Raw genomic sequence first — 18,248 nt, forward strand, 5'->3', positions numbered from 1 at the left:
GAAACTGTTTAGTCTCTCACACACTTGGCACACCATATCACAGGGTTCCCTCTCACTATTTCTCCAAAGCTCTGTAAACTCTGAGAGCGGGGCCTGATTTCATTCCCCAGCCTCCAGCACTGGTCCGGCACACAATAATTATGTTTAGTGCATAGAATGGCCTCCCATTTTCTTGTCTGTGTGGTAGAGTAATTGGGATCCAGGGATGTGACTGTTAGATTTAGGAGTACAAGGTGAAGAGACAGATGGAAGAAAGAGACCAGAGTCTGACCTTGACAGGCGAGCCTGTTTATTAGTGCACACAGAGACATGAAGGGGCTTGGGAGGGGAAGAAAGCTGCCTGGGACCTTATATAGGGGTAGGTGAGAGGTTTGGGAATGAGGAAGTTGAGGCAGCTGTAGGGGGCTATGTGAGGGTCTTCATTTTCTTCCTGGGATTATCTGCTTCAAGCAAAAGAGATTACCTTGGGAACAAGGCTGTCTCAGAAGACATTCCCTTCTGAGTTGTGGCTGACCTACTGAGCAAGGTCAGCTGAAATCGCATAGGAATCCCTTTTGTACTTTGGAGGCACTCTGTCAGTGACACCGGACAGTAATCCCAGCACTTAGGAGGTAGAGGCAGGACGATCAGGCATTCTAGAGAGGTGGAGGCCAGCCTGGGCTACACGAGACCTTGTTTTTAATTAATTATAAAGCTATTTGAGTTACAAGATCAAGAAACAACAAATCTGGCGCAACAGTCCCAATTTTGCAGGAAAGTCTTTTATCCTTGCGTTTGCATTGCATTTTCTGTCTTCGCAGGACTCCACCGGTTGGGAGGAGCAGGGACTACAGTTCCCATGAAACCTCTGGGTACTACGTAACGCCCGCCCTACGCAACCAGGACGGCATTTCCTAACGAGCTTCCCGACGTCCCGTAAAGCAGATCTGGGTAACGCAAGCTGCGCAGCGAGCACAGAGGTATCACCCTAGGGTTCGGAGGGGACGTTAGGGCTCTGACTCAGTCGAAAGGACGAAGTTGCACTCCCTCCATTTTTACTGCTCCCAGCCATGCCTTTCCAGTGCCCTTAGAGCCCAGCGCTCCGGCCGTTCGAACAATCGCCACGCAGTGCAGAGGCGGTTCTGGGGTGCGTGGGGAGGGTGTGTGAACCCAGCTCTCAGCCCCACGCCCTTCGTCTCTCCGCAGCGGATGCTGAGGGCGCAGTTGGCCCGGTGCACGGTCTCCATGGCCACGCGCGCGTGTGTGTCGCTGGACAGCGCGGGATCGGCGGCTGGCGGGCCAGTGGAGGCCGCTATCCGCGCCAAATTGGAGCAAGCCCTGAGCCCCGAGGTGCTGGAGCTGCGCAACGAGAGCGGCGGCCACGCCGTCCCAGCAGGCAGCGAGACGCACTTCCGTGTGGCGGTGGTGAGCTCTCGGTTCGAAGGCTTGAGCCCTCTGCAGCGGCACCGGTTGGTTCACGCGGCGCTGTCGGAGGAGCTGGCTGGGCCGGTACACGCGCTGGCCATCCAGGCGAAGACCCCCGCCCAGTGGAGGGAGAACCCACAGCTGGACACTAGCCCCCCCTGCCTAGGTGGAAGCAAGAAAACTCGAGGGACTTCCTAACCCCCAGATGGGGAAAACAGTGATCAGAATGGGCCGAAAGAGAATAAACCTCTAAATCACTACAACCTCATGCCTTGATTTGTGTGGACCGGGCCCCCTGCCCTTTTTGCTAGCTCTTGGCTGAGGAAATCTAAACTGGCTTGGGCTAGTTAAGAATGGCTGCTGGGTCCTGATGAGTCAGAAAGGGCCATGAAGATAAATGAGAAGCTGCCTCGTGAGGTCAAAGCCGTGTTCTTAACACTTGTTAAACTGGTGTTACCTGTGTATGTGTTGGAGGGCACATGATACCACAGTGATCATGTAGAGGTCAGAGGACAACTCTTGAGTCCTTCCTCCCACCACTAAATGATTCTGGGAATTGAGGCCGTCAGCTTTATGCAGGGTTAGGCCCCTACAGGCGTTTCTGTGAGGAAAATTTTGTGCAGACTAGAGAAGGGATTCGTGAGGAAGTGAACTATTTGGGTTTTACAAGGACACCAAAATTAAACAGGAAAGGAAGAAATTCCTGCATTTGAAGCAGGAAAAGCACGGAAACAAACACTCCTGGCTTTTCGGGGGGAAGGGGGCGCAGGTGATGATTGCAGCAGCCCTCCAAAGTCCTCTGCTGGGAGCTTGTCAGAGAAAGGTGTTGCTGGCCATAGCCGGGCTGAGGATGGGCCCTTGACTAGCTTGTCGGGTTTAATCCCAGCAATGCAGATGTGAATGTCTCAGTATGTAATCTTGACCGTGTCTCACTGTGAACTGTTTCCAGATTGGACCTATTTGCACAGTAGATGATTATTAAGGCTTCGGAGCCCGATGTAGTGGCACACACCTTTAGTCCCAGCATGGGGAGCAGAAGCAAGCAGATCTCATTGAATTCAAGGCCTGCCAGGGCTAAATAGGAAGATGTCTCAAAAAAGGGGGGAAATGTAATGTGGCTTGATAGAGCAGCTAGAGTAACGGGGAGTCAAGGGCAAGCTGCAGACAGAAGTTTCCAAGGCATTGCTTACAACTGGGGCGTGGAGAGACGCTCAGCATGTGCCAGCACTTTCTGCTCTTCCAGCTATGCAGGTCTGATTCCCAGCACCCACATGGTGACTCACAACCGACTGTAACGCCAGTCTCGGGATCTAGTGCCCAGTTCTGGCCTTGGGGGGTACCAGGCACATATGCAAGGGTAACAGGGACCCAGAGACCCGCCTTTTCAGTCCCCATAAACAAATGTTTTTTAAACACACAAAATGTAGGTTTGAGGCGCCCTATTCCACAAGTCAAGAATAATAATAGAGGGGGTTTGTTTAATGTGGCTTTGGAGAAGGAACTGTTTCTCCAACACCATTTTGTCTTCCCCAGACTGTCGGGGTGGAGCTAATTGTGAGTGAAGACGCCAAGCAGCAGACAGGGCCACCTTGAACTTTAAGGATTTTGTACCCTTTATTTTTCAGCAGTATTTTTCATTTCATTTTTCACATCAATGAATCGGGTTTAGGGTTCCTCAGGAGACAAGGAAGTGGATGTGTCTCCCCTGGGGATGTAAGGGAGGGAGAGGGCTACGGCCAGCCACGGGATGGCGAGAGAAGGGGCACACACTCGAACACTGGGCACTGGAGGAAGAAGGCAGTCCTTTGAGTACAGACACCGGGGTTCAACAGTCACCGTCTGGTTCAGTGGTACCAAATCAAGGAATGGCCTTAGGGTGGAGGGCACCAGACGAAGCATGAGGAGGGTGAATTGGAGTTTTCTCTTTTGTGGTTATTTTAACTTTTTTTTTAACATTTACAAACAGCTAAAAACTACAACACGTCACAGCTACGGAGGGAGTGGGTAGAAAGTACCAAAGAAAAGCAGTCACACAGAGTAGGGTAGGAGGGGGCAGCTCTACCCACAGAGGCTGACCTAGGGAAGGGCGAGGTGGGGAAACCGAGGCTCCTGGTCCCTGCATTAGGGGTCCCTCATGCCCAACCTCTTTGGAAAGGGGTGAGGGGGGACCCCTGCTTCCTGCCCCTGCCCCAACTCCTTGTGCTTTTGGATCTGCTGGTTTGACCTTCAGCCTGGATATTTTCCCTTCTGGCCCCTGCCTGTGAGGGCAGGTCAGGTGGGAGGCCGGTGGGTGGGTCCTCTAAAGGAGGGAGAGTGAGGCCTTGTCAGGTGCCTCCAGGACTCATCCCAACCTGCCTAGTGCTTCTCCCTCCCAGCTCCAATGCAGAAGATTCTGGGAAGTAGTAGAGAAAAACAGTGTTGTCTGTGTATTCACTGAAACTACTACCCTTGGCTTATTTGAACAGTATAGTGGTACTCCTGCCCCATGGCACACATGCACACATTCGCACATTCGTGTGTGCGTGCACGCACACACACACACACACACACACACACTCCTGCTAAGCTGCCTCAGAACTTACATATAAATAAGAATCAGAAAACTAATCCCATAAAACCCAGGCTTCACCTTTGTAGCCTACATTGAGGTGAAAATGGAGGCCAGAGGCTGAGGTTTATTGCTACTCTCCAGCATCCTTGGGAGGTTAGAGGGCACCCAAGGACCTTCCCACTCAAGAAGTCCTTTTGGTCCAAGCCTCAGCCCCCAACGTAACTCCATACCTGTGGTTCACCAGGGCCTAGGCAGAGGGAATGAAGGGGAAGGCAGAAATTCTGGAATCCTGGAACAGGGAAACAAGGACCCCAGTAACACTGGGGGAGAGGAGGATGCAGCTCAGCCTTCTCCTGTGCAAAGTCGAGGGTGGCAGCAGGTGGGGAGTGCCTCATCCCGAAAGTGGGACGAGGGGCCTTCCCTATAGTCCCCGCCCGTCAGGGTCACACACATGCACACAGGCACACACAACTAAGACACCAAACACAGGGGAGTGAGAACCAGGACGGCAGGGCAGGGAAGGGATAAAAGGGATTATTGGTCTCACAGTGTGCCTGCCACCCATCCCTAAAACCTGAGACCCCCGTCCTCACTGCAGAACCTGCCCCCGGGTCTCAGGCAGCTTCAGGGCCAGAGAGCTACCGAGGGCAAGGGCAGCTGAGGCAAAGAGGATGGGAGCAGCCTTGGTGATGCCCACAAAGGACGTGAAGATGCTGATCCCCAGCACTGCCGCCAGCTTACACAGGGCATTCAGGAAGCCAAAGGCGGTGGTCCTGCTCGGAGGCCCCCGGCCGAGCCATGGTGGGCAGGACCCAGAAGACGGAAGACAGGTGGGGGAAAGTGGAGGAGGGAAAGATGGCAGGCAGTGGAGGAGAGGGGAGGAAGGACGGAGGAAGGGAGAGGCGGGAACACAGACAAATTGGGAGGCGGGAGAGAAGGAGACAGAAGCCCGAGGTTAGTAGTCAGGAGTGAACGAGAAAGCTCCCAGCCGTTAAGGACAAAGTCAGCAGGGATGTGTGTGCTATCCCTAACAGTATTCCTCCTACTGCGGCCCCCACTTCACCCCTTCTCCCCGCCCCCGCCACACTACCTCTTGTCCGAAGGGTAGAGCTCAACTGTCAGCACGTCCAGTGCGTTCCAGGATGCAATGCTGACCCCCCCAAAAAGGCAGAGCAGGGCGATCATGGCTGACTCGCTGTTCCCGAAAGACAAGAAGAAGCAGGAAACACAGGACAGGACACTGGAACCGGCTGGAACCAGAAGGGAGAGCACTGAGACTCAGCCATGGCCCCACTGGCCACCAGCAAGCTTAGCCACAGCCCCAGGTAACTGTTTCCCAAGGTAGTCCTCAGCCCCGCGTTCGTTACTATCATAACAGTGGCAACCATTCACTCAATACCAATTCTGAGACAAGTAATTTGATGACTCAGATGTACCTATCTGAGACATCAGGTGCTATTTTCATGTCCTACGTTGCAGCTGCAAGCTCACAGGGAACAGCCTGCCCATGGTAAGTGGCGGCGCTGAACTTCAAACCTAGAACCTCAAAGTCTGCACCTTACTTGCCTGTCATTCTCTTTAGCCCCCTAGAGTAACTTCTATGCCAGGTCCACCCCCATTTTGCAGCACCCCTAAACAAACATGACAGGGAGAAGCTCTCTGGCCAATCTCTTCCACGGCAGGAGGTAAGAAGCCCACTGACAGCCTGCCCCAGCCCTAGCTGCCTCCAATCTGCACCCAGCCCTCATGCCCTTACCAAGCATTCTGAGCCTGCCAATCTTGTCCATGAGCAGAGCAGACACGATATTTCCAGGAAGCACAGCCAGTGTCCCCAAGAAGCTGACAAAGTACACCATGTAGGCACCTTCCCCCGTCCCTGTCACATCCAGCGGGCAGCCTTCCTTATTGTGCAGGAACGTACTGTTCACCAGACGGCTGTTCACAAACTTGTACTCAAACAGGTCTAGGAGGTCAAGACACAGAGCAGGCGGTGAGAGCTCCTGCTTACTCCTCAGGATCTGCTGCACTTGTGGGAGTTAACAGTCAGGGACTCTCGGCATTATCCCTGCCATCAAATAAGATCGCCATGGGAACTAGCAATCTCTCCAGCAGACCGTACTCAAGAAGCGTGGCGTGTCTGAGGCTTTACTAGTCTTTGTTTCTTGTTCATATTTCTTGTCCACCTGAGCTGGCTATAAACAGGAGCCTTGCTGCTGACCTAGGAGCTGCTTCTAAAGGCAACAGTAAACATAAACTTTAAAGCCCTGCCCCCCTCTCTCTTTCTCTGCAAGGTGGGAAAAACTTGCAGAGTCCTCGACTTTGAGGAGGGATGCTTCAGTCTAGCTCACAGAGCTACCACACAGAACTCGGCCTTTTAGCTAAGACCTTTGTTTAAAAAGTAGAGGCGGAGTTTTTTCTTACATGTTTTTTAGAAAAGATTTATCTTAGTCTTGTGTGTGTGTGTGTGTGTGTGTGTGTGTGTGTGTGTGTACCGTGAGCTCTCAGAGGCCAGAAGACAATGTTAGATCTTCTAGAACAAGAGTCTAGGCAGGTGTGAGCTGCCTAATGTGGGTTCTGAGAACCAAACTTTGATCTTCTGCAAGAGCAAGTGCTCTTAACTACTGAGCCAGTTTTCCAGCTCCCTTAACAATTTTTTTTTTGAAACAGGGTCTCATGTAACCTAGCCTAGTCTCAAACTTGTTATTTAGTGAACTGGAACTCCTGATTCCTCCTGCCTCCACTCCAGGGTCCACCAGCATACTCAACTTAGTTTTTGTTTGTTTGTTTTGGTTTTTTGGTTTTTTGGTTTTTTGAGATAGGGTTTCTCTGTGGCTTTGGAGACTGTCCTGGAACTCACTCTGTAGACCAGGCTGGTCTCGAACTCACAGAGATCAGCCTGCCTCTGCCTCCCGAGTGCTGGGAGGTGTGCACCACCACCACCCGGCTCCCCTTAGTTTTTTGTTTTTTGTTTTGTTTTGTTTTTGAAGCTAGGGACTGAACCTAGAGAGCATCGCATGAGCTGGACAAGTGTTCCACCACTGAGCGGCACTCTCAGCGTATTCAATGTGTTTTCATTTGCGACAGGATCTTACAAAGTTGTGCAGGCTGGTCTTAAACTCTCTGTAGCCCAGGCAAGTTTCAATCCTGCTGCCTCAGCCTTCTGAAGAGGCGGATTACAGACCTGTGCTATTAGGCAGAGCTAAGAGGTAGATGGATGCCATGATTCCAAGCCTTTTCTGATTAAATATCCCTTTTTATTGTCTTCCTCCTCCCCAATAACCCAGTTTACCCTCTTCAAAACTATATTAACATTAACTCACTGAACTCTTAAAATTACAGCTAAAGGTAAAGAAATGTGACATTTCCTCAGATAGTCGATCAAAATACCCAGTGTTCATTATATGTCCCAAATCACTGATTGTAGCCAGTAAGCAACCCCAAGGCTCCAGGGCACTCTCAGCTTGAGAACTGTGAGCTAGGGGATGAGGAAGCCCCCTCCCTTCAGCAAGGTCCCAGCCGTTGGGTTGACACCCACTAGCCGCCTTACCAGTGTTGTAGAACACGGTGTTGATGAACGTGCAGTTCCGGAAGAATGTGTTGCTGGATGTGACGTCTTCGAAGTAACACTCCTCAAACAGCGAGTCCTCGAAGGACACTGACTTCAGACGGAGTCCGATGAACCTACAGGACCAGGGTGATGAGACATGCCCCCTCAGCCTCACGCCCTCACTGACTTACCGCCCCCCCCACAAGTGGAGATCAACATACAGGCTTTGCCCCAAACCACCCAGTCATCAAAGTGACAAGCAGAGGGACAGGGAAGAGTGGCCTGGAAAAGTCCCCACATACTTGTCATTGAAGTACTGCCCCCCTCGGTGGATCTGATTCTCCAGTGTGAAGTTAAATGTCACGTGCTCTACGCGCTCCCCCGGGAACACTTTGGTTCGGGCTGCATAGTCCACAGCCTGGAGGTGGCGGATCATGTCAGGGAACCAGACGGTCAGACCGTAGTAGCTGCAGGGCCGAAATCGTGGAGTCAAAGAGGCAGATAAGGCACCAGCACCGGTCAGAGGAAGGGGTGAGCAGCCCACCTGTGCGCTATCCCAGCCTCACCCCACACACACACCCCTTCCAGTTACTGTGGCTCTGGGACGTTAAGGTCTTCTGTGCTACCCATCGTACTCTCTGTTTACCGGGTATTTCCTCTTCCTCGGCCACTCCCACCCCTCAGCCTCCCCAGGACTTAGACCCCCACCCACCAAGCCTTGTGTGTCCCCACAAAGCTCCCTCACCTCACTGTGACGCCACTGCACTAACTTTACAGCTAGTTTTATCTGTTCCCGACAGAGTACAAAGTGTAAGCACTGGGCCATGTCTACTCAGCCCGGTACACTGTCTGCACAGGACAACAGTACAGTGCCTGTCAGCCTGAATCACAGGTTAGATGACTTCCTGAATCAAGCATCAAGAGGATGCAAACAGACAGCATCTTCCCTCACTAGTGCCCCCCATGTCCAAGTCTTCCCTCACTAGTGCCCCTCCACGTCCAGTCTCATCGCTCCCTTCTGTCCACACACTTAGCCCTCTCACCTGAAGGACATGGTGAACCATACGCCCATCATCATTAGAGTGATGCGTCGATACTCTGGACTGAAGCAGGAGAGGAAATTCCCCCAAACCTACGGGGGACACAGTGAGGGTGAAATGTGCCCACAGTAACTTCTACTCATAGGACAGGACAGTAACTTCTACTCATAGGATAGGACAGTAACTTCTACTCACAGGATAGGATAGGACAGTAACTTCTACTCATAGGATAGGACAGTAACTTCTACTCATAGGACAGGACAGTAACTTCTACTCACAGGATAGGACAGTAACTTCTACTCATAGGATAGGACAGTAACTTCCACTCATAGGATAGGATAGGACAGTAACTTCTACTCATAGGATAGGACAGTAACTTCTACTCACAGGATAGGACAGTAACTTCTACTCATAGGATAGGATAGGACAGTAACTTCTACTCATAGGATAGGACAGTAACTTCCACTCATAGGATAGGACAGTAACTTCTACTCATAGGATAGGATAGGACAGTAACTTCTACTCATAGGACACGACAGTAACTTCTACTCATAGGATAGGATAGGACAGTAACTTCTACTCATAGGATAGGACAGTAACTTCTACTCACAGGATAGGCCTCCATCTATTTACTTTCCCTCCCCCAGCTCCCCTCCACCATCACATAGACTCACGCCCCCCCAGTTCACCCACTCCTTTCTCTTTCTCCACCATCTGATCCCCCATTACCTGACTCCCCAGGCTCAAAGCCCGGACTCCCCAGCGCTGATACCAGGTCCCTGTGTCAGACTGGATCTCAATCAATTCATCCTCCTGATGAATCGTTTTAATGTGGGTCACCTGGACACAAGAAAAGGGGCGAGCTCTCACAACCCACTCCAACCGTCTTTGTCTCAGAAATAAAATAGAGGCAGGAAGTGACATAATGCCCTGGGAATATCATTGAACTCCAGTGTGGTCTGGGCCTGAAAATGGGCATCCAGAAAGGGTGGAAGGAGGGCTGCGGGGTTGGGTGGGACGCTGTTGCTTACTGAGAAGACTCGTTCAGGGTGACCCTTGGCTCGCATGTTGGTGTCATGAACCTGCTTCAGCACCATCCAGGCTTCATCATGCTTCCCATTCTAGAACCACAAATGTAATTCCCAACATGCAGTTCAGGGCTCCCAGATCCAATGTACAGAACCCAAAAAGACACCCCCAGATCCCCAAAACCCTAATCTATGGGAATACACATCAGACCGAGCTGGGGTCCAGCAAAGCATGAGCAGACTCGGGCAAGAGTTGGGGTGAGGGGTTTGCCAGCACAGATCCTAGGGATCTCTCTAGTAAGACAGAAAGGAAAAGCCTAAGATGGAGGAAATGATGGTCAAGTCTGCGGTCAGAGAAGGATCCACGCCCTAATCTGCTGGAGCCAGGTGTAGCTGGGAGATGTAATGGGTGGGCCCCAACTCGAGCCTGCAGAATCTTAAGCCACCCATAAATGAGCAGGCTTCCTGGTCTCTCCAAATCCCTCTGGAGGCACATTTTAAGACAAAGGAAGCAAGATAAAGTTCCCAGAGTCATGGAAGGAGGTAGCAGTCACAGGAGTGCGCCAACCCACAGCCAGTATTGTTACCCCTCCCCACCCCACTGAGGCAATCCATTCACCTCTAGGAAGAAGCGGGGACTCTCTGGCTGCGTAGTCAGAGCCCCGATGGCAAACACAGAGGGAAAGGCACAGACGAGGACAAAGACCCTCCAGCTGTGGAACTGGTAAGCTGAGCCCATCTGGAAACTCCACCCTGGCGGACAGTCACAGAATCAGCAAAGAAGCAGGAGCCGGGAGGACACAGAGTCTGGGGGACTCCGCTTACCATAGTGGGGAATGATAGCCCAGGCCATTGCAGCTGCATACACTCCACCAATCATCCAGAACATACAGAGCCAGCTCAAGTGCTCCCCACGTTTCTCCTGGGCCAGAAACTCCGAAAAATAGGAGAAGACAATGGGGATGGAACCACCAATCCTGTACATTGCAAAAATGAAAATTAGGAAGCAACCATCATCCCAGTCCCCGGCCCCAGTGCTCTGGGTCCTCATTCCCTCCTCTCCATCCCATATTATATTATGTCTTACAAGCTCTACTTGCCACCAGCCACCAAGTCACCATTCTGGGGATGGCAGGAAGCAGGCAAGCAGGTCTCAGGGTAAGCAAAGAACAAGCATCAAACCTTGAAGGTGGGTTAGCATTGGGAGGAGGTGAGCCTGAGGCCCACTGGACCTCTGTGTAGACAGCCTCAGAAATGGAGACAAGTTGGAGGATGCAGGGATGGACCGGACATAGGATTCTGCTTGCTATCTAGTTGGAGGATGCAGGGATGGACCGGACATAGGATTCTGCTTGTTATCTAGTTGGAGGATGCAGGGATGGACCGGACATAGGATTCTGCTTGTTACCTAGTTGGAGGATGCAGGGATGGACCGGACATGGGATTCTGCTTGCTATCTAGCAGACCCTCGACAGGCAACATAGCTGGCCTGAAGATGGGGGTGGGGAGTGGGAAAGGGGCTCATTCTCTCAATTCACATATATTTAAGGTGTGTGCCTGACGCCGTACCAAGTGCATATTGCAGCAGCGTCTTTTAGGGTGTAGGATGTGGACACTCACCCAACCCCAGAAAGGAGACGGCAGAAGAGGAAAGTGCCATAACCCTGGACGAAAGATGAGAAGAAGGCGAAGACACTATTGACTGAGAGCGAGATGAGCAGACACTGTCTCCGACCCAGCCGGTCAGCCAGGCCGCCCCAGAGGAAGGCTCCCACCATCATGCCCAGGTACACAATGAGGCCTGTGGAGAGGAGGAAACCCAAGGGGCGTGAGCAGACAGGCCTCCCTTCTCCCATCAACCGAGCAGCGGAGGGCTGAAACTCCTCTAGAAGAGTGACTCTGAAGAACCTGAGGCTAAGTCTGCCCAGAGATAAGGGAGGGTGAGAGGTGGTGATGTGTGAACAAAGACAGACAGACAGTCATCTGCAGACCAGGGGTTCAAAGGCAAGAAGGCAAATGTTTGAAAAACCCTCCCTCACGTTCCTCCCCCTCCCTTCCCCCTAGGCCCCTCCTCCTCTCTCTCTTCTTCCTCCATCAACCTAATATTCATCCCGACTCACATAGAAGTCACATGGATCTGTCTAGATTCCTAGACGCGCCGGCATCCATGATTTGCTCCCTCCCAGTCTGACTGGTTTGGTGTTTTTTCAGTTGTGTTTTCAGATGGTGTCTCACTGCGTAGACCAGGCTGTCTTGGAGCTCTCTGCAGACTAGATGGGCCTCAAACTCACAGACCCACCAGCTTCTGCCTCCTGAGTGCTGGGACTAATGGTGTTCGTTCACATCACACCTGGTCTCTCCCTTCCAACACAGTTTTCATGCCCTTAATGGAGATCTCCTGTTCCTTGGAAAAGGGACTCCAATACAAAGTTTCTCCTTCATCCTTCCAGCCCCAATACTTGGGCCCTAACATTCCTCAGTTTGTCTCTATCCTATAACCATAATCGGAATTGATTTTTAAACCATTCCCAAATTTTGCATTTTATCAATGCCCATACCAAGCCCAAGAGAGAGACCTGTCCAGGGCAAAGCCAGCCCTCTATAATTTCTCCGTGAGCCTGAGGGATTCCTCCTTCTAGATCCCTACCAAGAAAGACCATCAAAGACATTCCTGGTCCCTAGATACTCCCATGCCTGAGCTGTCCCTACCCACACCGCTCCAAACAGACCCTTCCAGTGTATAACAAACCATCCCAAAGTTGTTGTTGTTGTTTTGTTGCTGTCGCTCTGCAGCAGGGAAGGCAACTCAGCAACAGGACAGAAGGCTTGGAAAATGCACTGCAGCCCCACCCGCCGTGGCCATATCCAGCAGTTAGGCAAAATGCCACCCATTCGGACACTAGTGAAAGCCCCAATCCAGCTACACTCCCTCTCTTTCACACACAATTTCATCTACTCAACCTCCAGAAGACGGTGTCTATGGGGGGATGGTGTGTGCAGGATCAGTAGAAGGTGTCTATGGGGGGATGGTGTGCGTAGGATCAGTACCCTCTGCGTGTATTTTGCACAGCTGTTGGGGAGGAGCAGGAGTTCCCAGCAACAGGGTGTTCACAGGGCTCTTACCTAGCATGCCTTTGTTGGAGTCAGACAGGCACATATCTTTCTCAGCACTGGGCAGCACAAAGCCCACCACAAAGACCTCTACGCCATCTGCCATCAGCGCCAGACCCAGCACGAAGTACAGTGTCCACTGGAAGCGGCCGTGGCCACACTCCCGGAGGATGGTTTCATACTGCTGAGCCAATTCTTCCCGATCTTTCCGCCGCTGTGCCTCTCCCCGACCCCCAGGAGGACCCTCCCCATCACTCAAGCCCCCTCTCACTCCAGCCAGGGGTGCCCCGTCTGCCATCCGTTCGCCCTTGCCCCCAGATTCTGCCCGGGGAATGCCCTGGTATTCCCCCTCGTAGATCTCATCATCTTCATCGTGGCCTTCAGTGGCGTCACTAGAGGCGCCACCCTCCTCCTCATCCTGCGCCCCTTCTCCGCGGTAATAACCATCAGCAGGGGCAGGGAAGTCATCGTCATCATCTTCCTCCTCGAACCGGGAGTAAGACCTTCGAGAATACTCATCCTGGACCCTGTCCAGGCCCTTCACCACCTTCTTGGCCGCGTGCTTCTTGACTTCCTTGGCAATGTCCTTGGCCCCACGGATGAACGCTGCCCGGTCCCGGAAGCTTTCTTCCATGGTGGGGCTGGATCAACCTCAACCTCCCTCGATGCTTCTTTTTTCAACCTGTAGCTCAACGACTTGTGAGGTCAAGACCCTTTTCCCAGATGAAATGTGTTCCGGTATCTTTGGGCTCAGAATAAGAGGTACTACGGCCTGGTCAGTGAGGTCCCGAAGGGGAATGGAAGGTTAGAGCTTTGTTCGATACCAAGTTCACTGGGGGGGAGTGAGGGAGAGGGAGGGGAAGCAGGGGGATGGGGTGGGAAGGGAAAGCCAGGTTGGACAGGCTAAACTGAGGAGCCAAGAGATTTCAGGGAGGGCTGCCTACTTCTCTTCTAAGCCACTGGAGACCTAGAAAAAAAGAGAAAAAGGAAGTTCACTAGGCTAGTGAAGGAGGGCCACTATGGAACCCCCCCCCCCCTCTCAAGCCAGCCACAGGTCTAGACTATGTATCGCGGTGCCCCCACCTCAGGCCACCAGCCACTGAAGAGAGGTTACTATACGGGCGAACTGTGGGCACTGAACACACAAGCCCCTTCACTTTGCCCTTGAGGATTTGCTCCAAAATCGGTCAACATCCAGTTCAGACCCAACGCAAAGAAAACCCAGAGAAACGAGCACTCCCTGCTGTAGTCCCTGGAGGGTTCTCTTTGAGACAGACCTTCAGGTGATGTGCGGTAGGACAAGGCCCTCTGACCAGGTTCCTCCCTCTGCTGATGGACCCGAAGGTGGGGGGGGGTGTCTCCACAGTTCTTCCCTGGAGGTCTCCTGAGAAATTTCTCCCCACTTAGCCCAGTAGGTAAAGCTCAACCTCCAGAGTCAGATAGACTTGGCATGGACTACATGGGTGACACATTTCTGAATATCCAAGCCTTGGTTCCCCTGACTGAAAGGGGACATAAGGAGAAAAAGTGATGGAGAGCCAGTGTCGCGGGCCAGGACCAGGGAGATGCCCTACAATCCCTCCTGAAGATCCCTCAGCCACGCCTCCTCTGCCTCCTTAGGGGAATTATCAAGGAGACTGCCTGCTGGATGCAAAGCACATGGCATTTGAAGTCCCCATCCCCCTACTTGCTAACTGCGGATGGGCAGGTTGCCCCGTTTGCCTGAGCCTCAGTGTCCTCATACTTAGCTCGGGAAAATCCACCTCTCAGAGCTGTGAGCTCTAACCTCACAGTAGCAGCCCACGGATAGTAGTTTGCCTCCTCCCTATTGTATTGGAACAGTGGGAATGAAGCAGGGCAGTCAGCAGAAGGCCCTATGGGTCGTTATGCCCAGGGTCCTCCCAAGAACTCCGTGTTCCGACTGACTCCAGCAGCTGGGATTAGTTACACGCTTTGTAGACCAACAGGATAAGGAGCCCAAAAGGGAGACTTGGAACCTGGGTATAAGGGTCAAGAAGGAGGATCATGAGCGAAGAAGAGACAAGTAGCTGCTATCACCTTCCTCCCGAATGTCACATGTAGGCCCCCTTTCACATGGGTAGGAGTACGGATGATTGGTGTCTGAAGTCTAGAGCTGTGCCTCATTCCTCCAGGGTCTCTCTTCCTAATCCCCCTTAATCCCTCTGCTTCTTCATGAGTCAATGAAAAAAAAGAGTCCACAAATACCGCAATGCGTAGGCAGCTGGTGGAGAATGAAGGGAGCCCAGGACTTTCCCCCTTAAAAAAAGACACCCCACAAAGGGATGCATAAGATATCCTCCTTTGTGGCAACAGAGGACACAGGCCTAGATTCTGAGCAAGATCACTCCCCTAAAACAGTCCACTGCTCCAGCCAGAGCCTTGACTAATCACACACACACACACACACACACACACACACACACACACACACCCATGCACGCACAGGCACACACGCACACACGTTAGTGGGAAAGGGTAAATAATGCTATGTCATTCAGAAATGAAGCCCAGACAAGGACAGATGTAAGCAGTTGCTGTTCAACAGTGACCAGAGCAGTGACCCCTGCATCACCTTTTCTTCATGGTTCAGGGACCAACCATTTTCAGTGCAAGGCAATGTTTATTCTCTTGCCTTTCTTTCCCAACCATGATCTCCCCTCAAACCCTGAAGGAAGCATTTGAAGCCACCAGGAGCTGTTCCCTATGCCTGCTAACATTGTTTACCCCTCATCGGTGACTATGGGGGTAGGAAAGGCTCGCACAGCCACAACAGTCGATGCTGGCTCAACAGCCAGCTTCCCCAGGGCCAACAAGCCCAGGAGAGAGAGAAAGAAGACAAATTCTTTGAGCTGCTGAGGAAGTGGCGCTATATTTAGCCTGCAAAGCAGCAGAGTGGCTGAGCCTGAGGGAGACAGTCCCGGGAAAGGTGGAGTTAAAGGAGACCAGACTGGGATTTACCAAGTCCTTTAAGGCTGACTGGCTTCACCTGACCGGAAGAAACGTGTCCAGATTTTCCGCAGAAGGTGGAAAGGGCGTCTGGAAAGGACCTCATAAGCAAACCTTTCTTCAGAACATCTGCTCAGGTCTAGACCAGGCCCCTAATCAAAGCCCTTGATTTGAGGGCCACCCAGGTTTTCAGCCCATCTTATCCCAAGTCATTAAGAAGTGACAAGGTCATTAAGAAGCAGTCTTTTATCAAAAGGGTCTCATGGAAAAGGATGAGGGACGGAGAAGGTAGAGTGTGGGGGATTCCTGAGCACCCTTTTTATCACAGCTTGATAACTGACCCTTCTACCCCTCCGCAGGACCAACAAGGTTGAGCCTCACCCCTACAATGTACCCCTGGGTTGGGAAGATGGGAGCATCCAGTTTTGTCAGGGAGGGAAAGGTGTCAGCTGAGGAAGGAGGGTGCTCAGGAGAGGCCGGGCTGCAGAGAGAACACTCCCCACACGCACAGGCTCAGAGACCGCCTCTCCCAGGATGGCGGAGACCCCCCCCACCCTCCCCTAGCCTCAGCTCTGGTGGAAGGCATGAGGCCTCGGGCTGACTTCCCACCCGTGGTCCTGCTGCTGGCCCGGTGCCCACCACCGTTCTCCCCCCCCTCGCCCCCCTCAGAGACTGCCCCCAGCCTCAAGCCCCTGGTTGCTTCCCATCTCTGTCTCTCCAATGTTTCATTCCTTCCGTCATTCACCAACCCTACTCCTCTGCCCCTAACCCACCCCAGACCAGGCAAGAGAGGCCCCAGCCAAGGTCATATTTATCATGGGATGGGGGGGCATACATCAAGGTGAGGAGGGGACTGGAGTTTGAAGGAAACCCAGCTTACCTATCAACCCCTCACCCGGTTTATCTCCAAAAAGTGTAATGAGGACTTAGACTAACGTAGAAAAAAATTCTCATTCATATATATATATACATACATGTGTGTGTGTATAAATACATGTATATATGTATGCATTATCTACGTGTGTATATACAAACAGACATATATGTGTATATGCACATATATGTTTATTTATTCAAATATATTCTCAAAGCAACGGAAAAAAATTGCCCATTCCTCAAACCGATACCACCACCACCCTCACCCCTACAGTAGGGACAGTCACCCTCCTCATAAGCAAAGCATCAAAGATAAAATGGCTGCAAGGCTAGGCAAGGATGCTTCTGCCTTGGGCGGGGTGGAGGTGAGGGGAGAGGGGTCTCACCTGAGCTGGGTTCCCCGGGTCAGGGAGTCCCTGGGTGAGGGAGGGGGTCCAGCCACGGGGCTGAGGCGGCAGCAGCGACTGCTCCTCGTACCAGGGGAAGCGGCACTGCAGACCTGCCCCCCGCACGCGCTCCGGCCCCGCCTCCGGCCCCCCTCCCCCGCGCCAGTGAGCATCGGGAGAGACCATTGTTGGGGGGGGCGAAAGAAAAGAGGATGGGGAGGGGACACAGGAAAAAAAGATGATGGAGGGACTGAAGGGGATTGTCAGGGCGACAGCTGGAAATGACAGTCTTTCCCAGCCCCTTCCTCCTAGCAAAAGATGACAGAAACTAAGGAGGATACTAACACTGGTTAGGGGAGCAAGTGGGGAGACAGGCAGGGGATGCTGAATGAAGCAGCCTCTTCTTTAGTTCAGGGTGACTGAACCCAGGAGTCCCAACCCCCGCCGCTCTTGCTGCCTTAAAAAAGCTCACCCCCTTCTACACTGTTCCATGGAATGAAGAACGACTCTCTGAAGCCCACGGCACAGAGCACAGGCTCACCTAAGTGAAAGCAGAGATAACAACGTATGGTTTCGGTACCCAACTGCCAGAGTCGGTGACTCCTGGGTCCCTGCCATCTGTCTCCTGCAAAACCAGTCCAGACTGTTTACCTACAAGACCGACCTCCTCCCCTTCTTTTCCATTCAGTGGGTGGTATTGGAAGCCGGTGCTTGGGAAGGGATTTGTTTGTTTGCAAGTCTGACCAGCTGGACATTTCCCTTTCCATCCACTCACTCTCTCCAGTGACTCAAAAAAAAAAAAAATAACCCCATCAATCAACTCCCCCTACCCTCTTCCAGAGGAAGTGAACTGGTTTGGGTTCTCGGTTTTTTTCTGGCATCTCTCCTGTGTCATTGTCGGATAACCTGGACAGATCCAAGAGCTATCACTTGGTGACCATCTTTGCTCCAGAACTCAGAGATGGTTTGAGGATGTACACCCTGAACCAGTCTACTCCAGGTAAAACGGTGGGGTTATCTGGACAGAGCACTGACCAAGGTCTAGTTCCGATTTCCACGTCTGATACACTGTTGGCTATTAGTCAAATCTGTGAACCTCAGGTTTCTTGTCTAGAAAATGGAGTGATTTGGACTAGGTGCTACATGGTCTTTTCTAGACACTGTATGAGTCTGCTTGGTTAAATGTTGAGGTATATTAAATACTGAAGACCGGAAGCCTGTGTACTGAGTGAGTTCCCAGATGTAGTTAGACATGTTAAATGTGCTGATAGGAATGCGGACCTAAGTTTTATAGGACCCAATGCTGAACTTTGGAAATGTTTGAGTCAATAAAGTTCA

The 18,248-nt window shown here is 52.1% G+C and overlaps 2 protein-coding genes across 2 annotated transcripts; one reads left to right on the forward strand and one right to left on the reverse strand.

Moving 5' to 3' along the window:
- The first annotated feature begins 810 nt into the window (after positions 1-810).
- On the forward strand, positions 811-1,667 carry Bola1 (bolA family member 1). The gene is made up of 2 exons (XM_005084247.4): positions 811-959; positions 1,186-1,667. Exon 2 carries the CDS (start codon positions 1,189-1,191, stop codon positions 1,600-1,602), a length of 414 nt encoding a protein of 137 aa, XP_005084304.1. The 5' UTR covers positions 811-959; positions 1,186-1,188; the 3' UTR covers positions 1,603-1,667.
- Positions 1,668-2,993: 1,326 nt separating this feature from the next.
- Sv2a (synaptic vesicle glycoprotein 2A) lies at positions 2,994-17,063 on the reverse strand. Its single transcript, XM_005084246.4, has 13 exons — positions 16,911-17,063; positions 12,694-13,648; positions 11,191-11,371; positions 10,396-10,547; positions 10,190-10,323; positions 9,574-9,663; positions 9,272-9,382; positions 8,546-8,634; positions 7,805-7,969; positions 7,503-7,636; positions 5,712-5,918; positions 5,046-5,205; positions 2,994-4,728 (listed from the first exon to the last, which is right to left on the reverse strand). Exons 2-13 carry the CDS (start codon positions 13,313-13,315, stop codon positions 4,545-4,547), a joined length of 2,229 nt encoding a protein of 742 aa, XP_005084303.1. The 5' UTR covers positions 13,316-13,648; positions 16,911-17,063; the 3' UTR covers positions 2,994-4,544.
- Positions 17,064-18,248: the final 1,185 nt, after the last annotated feature.

Source organism: Mesocricetus auratus, unplaced genomic scaffold (assembly GCF_017639785.1).
Source record: "Mesocricetus auratus isolate SY011 unplaced genomic scaffold, BCM_Maur_2.0 Super-Scaffold_100009, whole genome shotgun sequence".
NCBI classification, from domain to species: Eukaryota; Metazoa; Chordata; class Mammalia; order Rodentia; family Cricetidae; genus Mesocricetus; species Mesocricetus auratus.

Bases quoted from the DNA above. Each gene is read 5' to 3' on its own strand.
- Bola1 (XM_005084247.4), top strand. From the start codon at position 1,189: ATGCTGAGGGCGCAGTTGGCCCGGTGCACGGTCTCCATGGCCACGCGC.
- Sv2a (XM_005084246.4), bottom strand. From the start codon at position 13,315: ATGGAAGAAAGCTTCCGGGACCGGGCAGCGTTCATCCGTGGGGCCAAG. The intron at 10,324-10,395 runs GTAAGCGGAGTC...ACTGTCCGCCAG, and splicing joins GGCTATCATTCCCCACTATG to GGTGGAGTTTCCAGATGGGC. The intron at 9,664-10,189 runs GTGAATGGATTG...TTGTGGTTCTAG, and splicing joins GTCCCCGCTTCTTCCTAGAG to AATGGGAAGCATGATGAAGC.